The sequence below is a fragment of the Mandrillus leucophaeus genome, unplaced genomic scaffold, assembly GCF_000951045.1.
Source record: "Mandrillus leucophaeus isolate KB7577 unplaced genomic scaffold, Mleu.le_1.0 Scaffold1, whole genome shotgun sequence".
Classification (NCBI taxonomy): Eukaryota; Metazoa; Chordata; class Mammalia; order Primates; family Cercopithecidae; genus Mandrillus; species Mandrillus leucophaeus.
In genome coordinates this window covers 1,196,698-1,206,218 of record NW_012098097.1, presented here as the reverse complement: position 1 = coordinate 1,206,218, position 9,521 = coordinate 1,196,698, and the positions used below count along the sequence as shown (strand labels likewise).

The 9,521-nt window shown below is 33.9% G+C and overlaps 1 protein-coding gene across 1 annotated transcript in view; it reads left to right on the top strand.

Annotated features, from left to right (window-relative positions):
* Positions 1 to 9,521, top strand: part of ABCA8 (ATP-binding cassette, sub-family A (ABC1), member 8) — an 80,035-nt gene that overhangs the window by 51,368 nt on the left and 19,146 nt on the right. Inside the window, 3 exon segments of the mRNA XM_011979591.1 lie at positions 5,710 to 5,843; positions 6,404 to 6,541; positions 8,680 to 8,787. Of these exon segments, the coding sequence (XP_011834981.1) occupies positions 5,710 to 5,843; positions 6,404 to 6,541; positions 8,680 to 8,787 (380 nt within the window).

Below are 9,521 nucleotides of genomic sequence, written 5' to 3'. Positions count from 1 at the left end.
GTCTGTTTTCATTATGAACAGATGTTGGATTTGTCAAATGTTTTCTCTGTGTCTACTGAGATGATCATGTGGGTTTTATACCACGTTATTTTTAGACATTAAACCAACCTTGCATTTATAGGATAGATTCTACTTGGTCGTGATGTATAATCATTTCCATTTTCTCCCGGATTTGGTTTTCTAGGGTTTTGTTGATAACGTTTTCCACCTCTACTCATAAGGGATATTGGTCTGTAGTTCTATTTTATGCTAATGTCTTTAGATATCAGGGTAATATTTGCTGCATATAATTAGTTGGCAAATGTTCCCTGCACTTCGTCTATTTTTTTTTTCTTTTTGAGACCTTGTGAAGGATTGACAATTCTTCTTTATTAGGTAGAAATGTACCAGTGTAGCTATCTTTTAATCTATGAGACTGGTATTCATACCCTCTTTTTGTTCCTGATCTTAGTAATTTTCATGTTATTTTACTCTTTCTTGGTCATCCTAGCTAAGGGTTTATCAATTTTGTTGATGCTTTCAAAGAACCAACTTCTAGCTTAATTGTCTCTATTGTTTTTCTATTGTCTATGTCACTCATTTCCAAACCAATATTCTTGGTTTCATTTCTTTCTGTTTGCCTTGTGTTTAGCTTGTTCCTCTCTTTTTCAGTGTCTTAACACAGAAGTTTCACTTAGTGATTTGAGATTTTTCTTCTTTTATTTAACATAGGTGTTTACAGCTATAAACTTCCCTCTAAGCTATGCTTTCGCTACATAGCATAAGTTTCGGTATATCATGTTTTAATTTTCATTTCTCTCAAAATATTTTCTAATTTCCTTTGTGATTTCTTTTCTGACTCATTGGTTATTTAGGAGAAGATTCGTTTCCAAAAATTTGTGATTTTCTAAGTTTTTGTTGTTGAAGTTTGAATTCATCCCCTGTGGTCAGAGATCATAGTTTATAAAATTTCAACCTTTTTCAATGTATTGAGGCTTGTTTGATGTCCTTGCCTTTAGCTCATCCTGGAGAATGTTCCTTGTGCACTTGAGAAGAATATGCTTTCTGCTGTTGTGAGTGAAAATTTGTATATTTCACTCTTCAGTACTATTTTGTATTTTGAGTCTCTGTTAAGTGCGTATATGTTTATAAATGTTATAACTTCCTGCTGTTTTGACCTTGTTTTGACCCTTGTATCATTAGAAAATGTCTCTTATTATTTCTAGTAACATTTTTTGTTTTCATCTATTTTGTCCGATATTAGAAGAGCCACTCCAGTTTTCCCATGGTCTTGTCTTGCATGATGTATTTTTGTTCCACCTTCTGTTTTCAATCTATTTGTTTCAATGAAATTTAATATGTGTCTCCTGTAAATGTAATTTAATGTGTGTCTCCTATAAACAGTATATAGTTGGATAGTGTTTTTAAATACAACCTAACAATCTATGCCTTTTGTGTGCATTATTTTATTCACAAATCATATTTTTACTAATAATGTAGGATTTATATCTGCCAGTTTATTGTTTGTTTTCTGAAAGTCTCATGTCTTTTTTGTTCCTCTATTTCTTCTTTACTGTTTTCTTTGGCACTGAATATTTTCTAGTTTAATGATTTAATTCTTTTAATGATTTTTTATTATATTTTTGAATTATGTTCTTGGGGTTGTTTTGGGGCCTAGAATATACATCTTATTTTAACCTACTTAAAGTTTACACAAATTTAAGATTAATGTAACGAAGTCTACAAATATATACTTGCTGTCCTTCTCTCAGCTTCTTTAAAAGATATGAAATCATATCAAGTAATAATTGTACCAATGTATTGCTGGTTTTAAAACATTTAGATGTGTAATAATATGTGCAATGATAACATCAAAACAGGGAAGAGTGAATACAGCTATATAAGACGAAAGAGTCTGTAGCTCATTGAAATTAAGTTTATTTACCGTTTCTGGTTCTCTTCATTTGTTCCTGTGAATTCATATTATCATCCTATGTGATGTCCTTATTCCAGTACAGCTAGGCTTCCACCTGCCTCCTTTGTGCCATTGTTTTCAAATATTTTACATGTCTATATTTTACAGCCTCAACAATAAAATTGTATGATACTGCATTATACAATTGCTTTTAAAATGAGTTAATACAAGAGGGAAATATGCATTTGTACTACCGATCATAAGTATATAGTTGTGTTTGCTGAACCTCTTTGGCGTTTTCACTTGGATTCAAATTGCCATCTGGGGTTATTTGCTTTCAGTTTTAGGTATTTCTTATAAGGCAAGTCTGCTAGTAACAAATTCTTCATTTTTGTTTATCTAGGAAAAAAAGTTCTACCTTCACCATTTTTTATTCTTTATTATTTTTATTTTTATAGATTTAGAGGATAAAAGTGTGGTTTTGCTACATGGATATATTGTGTAGTAGTGAAGTCTGGGCTTTTAGTGTAACCATCACTCAAACAGTGTACATCATATCTATTACCACCTTCATCTTTGAAAGCTAGTTTTGGTGAATTTTTTTTTCAGCACTTTGAATATGTCATTTTACTGTGTTCTGGCTTCCTTTGTTTCTGATGAGAAATCAGCTGGGTTCTTATTGGTATTTCCTGATACATCATTAAGGAAACATTTTCTTTGCCTTTGTCTTCACCGTTTTTACTCTAATGTGTCTGGATTTGGATCTTTTTGCATATATCCTGCTTGGAGTTGGTTGAACTTCTTGAATGTATAAAGTTTTTAATCAAATTTTGTAAGTTTTCAGTCATTATTTCTTCAGTGGTTGTTTTTCTCTTCCTTTATCTCTCTCCTCTCCCTATGGTACTTCCACTGCATATGAAATAGTGTGATTAATAATGTCTCACATTTTTCTGAGGTTCTGTTTTCTTTTGTTGTTGTTCTTCAGATTGCATAATCTCATTTAATCTGTCTTCATGTCTGTAGTTTACAGGTTTGCTGTAATTCTGCTGATCATTCAAATCCACTGTTGAGTTCCTTCAGTGAATTTTTCATTTCAATTATTGTACTTTCAACTCTAGAATTTCTATTTGGTTCTTTATCATTTAAAAAACATTTTATTGGTATAGTCTATTTGATGAGACATTGTCATCATACCTTTCTTCACTTCTGTAAACTTGCTTTCTTTTAGTTCTTTGAGCATACTTACAATACCTGCCTTGAAGTCTTTGTTTTTCAAGTTTGCTATCTCAGTCTTCCAAAAGCTGTTCTTGTTGCCTACCTTTTTCCTGTATAAGGGTGACACTTTCTTATTTTTTAGCATGTCTCATAATTTTGATTGAAAACTGAACATTTAAAGTCATACATTGTAACAACTTTGGATAATGATCGCCAACTTGTCTTTAAGCTTGTTATTATTGTTTGCTCATTTCCCTTACTTTATACAACTCTGATGCTGTTCTTCAGAGACACAACTTTGGCCATGTGCATTGTTCCCCTGAGATGGCAATAGATTTGGCAGACCTTTCTTTGTCTCTTTCCCTGATCTCTCCATTAAACTGGCTAACTCCACTGGTACAACATTCAATTGTTAGTCACCACCAGTAGCAAGCTGATTGGCCTATTGTTTTCAAAAATGCCCACATGCATAAATTGCTCCACAGTTTGGTCCAATTACAGTAATTCCCTCTCATCTGAAACATTACAAGATCCCCAGCAGATGTCTGAAGTCATACATAGCAGCAAACCTAATGGCCATCCATGAGAACACATTTCTGTTCAGGTTTTTTATCCACAAATGTATTGCCTTTTCCATCTTAACTAAGCACTTATCATGCACTGTGGCTATAACTTTTACAGTCTGAGGTGCAACAGCAAGACTAGTATGAGTTTCTTTTTCCTTCTTCACAATTTACAGAAGAGATTTGCTCTCAGAGTAGATCTTAACAAACTCAGCATACAATTTTTTTCCTTTCCTTATTAAGTCAACAACTTTCACCTTTCCACTTAAAGGAAGCAATATATGGCTTCTCTTTGACATATTTAAATTGCCAGCATTACTCCTCTTGTGCTTTGGGACCACTATTAAGTAAAATAAGGGTTATTTGAACACAAGCACTCTGATGTCTTGACAGTCAATCTGATAACAGAAGTGACTACTAAGTGACTAATAAGTAGGTAGCATATGCAGTGTGGACACACAAGACAAAGGGCTGATTCATATCCTGCACAGGGCAGAGTGGACGATATGAGATTTCATCCATCTGATCAGAATGCCATGCAATTTAAAACTTACACAATGTTTATTTCTGGAATTTTTCATGTTGTATTTTAGAGCTGCAGTGGGCTAAAAGTAATTAAAACTGTAGAAAGTGAAACCATGGATAAGGGAGCACTACTATAAATATGGTCTTGTTTGTAGGAAAAGTTTTCAAGGTCAGTTGTTGAGGTTTGTCCACTCCACAGAATGGCTCTTCTTAACTCTCTGTTTTGCTGCTCTCTCTAGTAAACTTTTAGCTGGTGTATGGTTTAACCGAGTGAATTGCAATCTCCTGTCAATTGCTTACCAACAAAATCTTGATGGTTTTTAGTGCACTCTTAGGCCTGAACTTCCCCAAACTCTGTTCCAACTAAAGTCAGTTTCTTCAGGGAGAGTTTCAGCACGTACTGTTCTTATGGCTTGCCACTGCCCCTGAAACAAGAATCTCACCATTGCTTCAGAGCTGGAAGCATGGATCATGCCTGATTCTCTTGGTGTGGAGCCCCTGATTTATGAGCAGGGTACTTGGCAGGGGTGGTGGCCTCTGGTCTTCTCAGCTTGCCTCTCCTGTCATGGAAACTCTGTCCTACACATGAGATGGCACAAGGATGATTGTGTCCCGGTGTTTTTGGCCTCTTATTCCTAGGGTAGAGCTTCCACCTTAGGATCAGGGAATGGGTGGAGGAAGAGAACTCCAGATCTCTTAGCCTCTCTTGCCTGGTATTGATCTTCTGCAACATAGATGTGGGGAAATGAGAAAAGTTGATGGGAAGCCCCTCCCATGAAGATACTATAGCCCTGAACTGGACTTGGGGAAGAAGGATCCCTGCATGCTTGCTGACACCCTTTCAGAGTGAAGCTTCTGTTACACAGATCTGAGAAGGAAGTGGGGAGTGGAGGGATCAGGCTGTGGCTCAAATGCCACAATTTCTCAGTGTTCTTACTGATATTTAATAAATTTTATTAAATAAATGTGTCATCATTTGCTGTATGCTCTTAGAACAATTTCAAAAGATTTTAATTCGTTGGTTTTTTAGGAATTTTTATAATTATCATTGTTTTTCTGGGGAGAAGGTCTACAGAGCTCCTCACATTGCTAGTCTACATGTTGTCTTCCTGCATCAAGAAAATTTTGAAAATTAATTCATAATCTAGCAGTAGTAAAATGACTTTTAGCAAATTTGGTGGTTAATCAATAGAAGTTATCTGTATCATTAAAGCCTTATCGGTTATGGCCATTCATTGCAAGATTCTAGAAAGAAATCTATTTTGAAAGACATTTGGAACTAAAAAAAATCTTTCACATTAATAATAATCATAAGCAAATAAAAATATCATGAAGGAATTCCGTGAGAAATAAATAGATATTTTAATTCACATTAACAAGCATGTTATGTAGAAAATATCCTGATGGTCCATATTACTGCATCACCTAATGACATTAATTGTAATTTGACTACACAACTTGACATTAATTTTTTTAGTTTTGTGATACCTAATATCTTTAACTACACCTTAGGGGCAAGCATTGATGACTTTATACATTCTGTGGAGCACCAGAACATAGCTTTAGAAGTGGATGCATTTGGAACTAGAAATGGCACAGATGACCCATCTTATAATGGAGCCATCACAGTGTGTGGTAGTGAAAAGGTATGCAGGTCTCTAATAATCTTTCTGAAAAATGTGAAAAGCTAACATAATATCAATATACTCAGGCCTCCAACTTAAGAAATAAAAATGAAAAGCAAATACTGTTTTCATTTATTAGTGAATTGTATTCACTGGCGTAAATAATTCATATATCCGTCATTGTCTACTGGCACAAACTATTAGCAAAATACGTACTCTAGAATACCTACTATCAAGACCATACATAAGTTCAAAAATTTCATGTTTCCCCTCAAAGATTTTATGATACATGTATTCCAAAACTTCTGTTTTGTTCTTAGACAATAAACACTGAACATATGATGCTAACCTCAAGCAAGACATCTAGTGTCCTAAATATCAGTTACATGATTTAGTTTTACTATATACATGTTTTGATTTACTTATACAGTGTTTGGTTTTACTTACACAGTGTTTGGCTTTTTACTTTGATTATTTGACACCACAAGAAAAGTATAACCTCTTAAATGTCAAATTTTGACTTTTTTAGAGAACAAAATGAAGATATTTGAGAACTTATATCCTTACTTGTTATATTTTAGAATTACAGCTTTTCATTAGCATGCAATGCCAAAAGATTGAATTGCTTCCCAGTTCTTATGGACATTGTTAGTAATGGGCTACTTGGAATGGTTAAACCATCAGTACATATCCAAACTGAAAGAAGTACATTTTTGGAGGTAAGTATATATAATGATACAATTCCTGACTTTCCTCTTACAGGAATCTCCCAGATCACCCTTTTAAGGGCTGGAATCTTGTTTTAATTGAGTAAACCACTGCATAATAAATTAACATTTGGACTCATTCTAGTTCTGGGACTTTGGAAAATCAATGCCTTTTCAGAGCTTCAATTTGTTTAAAGTAAAATAAAACGAACAAAACATTTTTCAAAGAGAATATGAAGCAATAAAAATGAAATCATACAGCACTGTGACCAGCACAAGAATAGTGAACAAATGAAACAAAGGAGAAAGAAAGGAAAGAATAAATGAAGGAAGGAAGGAAGGAAGGAAGGAAGGAAGGAAGGAAGGAAGGAAGCAAAGAATGAAAGAATGAAGGAAAGAATAAAGGAAGGAAGGGGCTTTATTATTACTTTTAGAAATTTTACAAAAGAAATTCATGACTAAGTTCAGGCTAGAATTGCAGACTGTCTACATTAGAATTACTGCAGATTCCTGTCAAAAATATTAATTCCCCTGGCCTACTCCAAACCAATCAAACCACTTTTCCTCATGGGCGTGGTAACAAGAGGGAATCTATTTTTAAAAAAAGGTCCAAGTAATCGAAATGTATACAGCCCTTTAAGTTTAGAACCAGAATAACTATCACAGTTCATAATGATTCCTTTTTAGTTATTGTATACATACATTTCTCCCTTTCAGAGAGTTCTTTGAACACAAAGATCATGTATTTTTAACATCTTTCAATTTTCTGGTTTCTGAGAGCAGTATACAATAATTGGGCAAATTGCCTCAGACTTCTATCTATCAAGATATCCTGTTTCAACTAGAGTTAATTAGATAACAACCAGCTCAGCTGACTTTGTGTTTATGTGCCTAATATAGTCACTTTAACCAATATCCCCAGCAACTCATTTTATTCCCTATTCTACTTTACCTGCTCATTGCCCCCAAAGTCAGAGTTTCCCAGAGTTTCAGTACTTGCTTCTATCCTGCCCAAAGTTCAAGAATCACTTGAACCTGGGATGCGTAGATTGCAGTGAGCTGAGATTGCGCCACTGCACTCCAGCCTGGGCAACAGACAGAGACTCCATTTCAAAAAATAAATTAATGAACTGATTTTAAAATAAAATAAAAGGCAAATCACAGGCTGGGAGAAAAAAATTCACAATACTTACATATGTGACAAGATTTGTATCAAGAATATGAAAAGAACTTTCATTCCTCTGTAATAGAGGATAACCTAAGTTTTTAAACGGACAAAGTATTTGTATATTTGTATATATATACCATTTGTATATACCATTTGTATATATACTTAGTAGTTCAGCCACTAAGTGCTGAACCTACCCAGCATTCAGAACATTCTGGAACCAACCAGACAATAAGCTGTAATCTTACCATCTATGGTTAGCAAGCGTCTTTCTGGTGACCAGGCTGAAGACCACCAGGCTCTGGTTAGAACTTTCTTCAGTGATGTGTTTAATCAAAGAAGCAACTATGTGAATCATGAAAATAACATGGGACTGGCTTTCAAGAGGGTTTGTGGTCTTTTATCCTTAAAGATTGTTACAAACAGGAGCAACAACAGATGGAACTAGGGCAAAGGTTTTCTTGGTGTTTTTGCTCTCCCTTCTAGTTTTTCATCTCTACTTTTGCATCTTCAACCAATATTTATCAGGTCTCATGATGTACTTAAAAAACTATTATCTCATGATGTACTTAAAAACTTACTATCACTGTAGCCGTAAAATGTTGGATATTTGTTGAGTCAAGCTGCCACATTTGAGATAAAGATCAGCTAAGAAATTGAATGTGTCAACTGTGAATTATAATTTATTATTTATCACCAAAATACATTTTAGAATCGTAAGGCAAGAAAAGAGAAAAATCTTGCTCTTATTGTTTTCCAGATGTTATCAGTGCATTCATTTTCTTCAGTCACTTATCTGTAAATTTGAGTATAAAGCCAAAAGTTAAGTGTCAAAACTGGAAGGATATTGAAAGAGTCTGGGAATCTCAAAAGGGACCTAAGGCAGAATTATGTAAACTTAGTCTAAAATTTTAAAACTGTATTCCAGAAAATGAACTTTAAATTTCTTCATTCAGTTCATTGTATTCTTTGGATTTTTCAGAATGGACAGGCCAATCCAATCGGATTCCTGGCATATATCATGTTCTGGCTGGTTTTAACATCGAGTTGCCCACCTTACATTGCCATGAGCAGCATCGATGATTATAAGGTAATAATGAGTAATTGCAACTTCCATTGTTTTACATAATCAGAAGCAGAAGGTAATTTTACAGGATTTTTCATAAGAATATTTATACATGCTTAATTGAGCAGCCAATTCAGACATAAATTCTAAGGTATAAAAATAAAAGAAAGTTTTATAAGTTGAAATATATAGATAAATAGGTAATAGAGAATTATTCTGAACTTTATCTGGATATGCCAACAAACTAGAATAGACAAACCAACTTTGAAAAAAAAAAGCAAAGCTGGAAAATATGCTTGTGATTTCAAGACTCACTACAAACTTGTAGTAATTAAGAATGTGTTGTATTAATTAAGAATAATTATGTAGATATTTTAAATGAAATAGACATTTCAGAAATAAGCCCACACATATATCAACTGATTTTCAATAAAATTACCAAATAACTTAAATGGGGGTAAGATTAGACTTTTCAACAAACTGTGGTGGAACAAGTTGGTATCATTCTGAAAAAAAAAAATGTTCTTAACATCTGTCACACCATGCACAAAATTAATTTGAAATGAATCACAGATCCTGTGATAGGCAATATTTTTCAGATAGGGAAGAAGAAGCATATTCCATTTTAAAAAAGATAACTTGAGCTTCATCAAAGTTAAAAGCTTCTGCTCTCTGTAAAACACCAATAAATAATAAAAGGCAGCTGAGCTTGGTGGCTCACGCCTGTAATCTCAGCACTTTGGGAAGCCGAGGTGGGC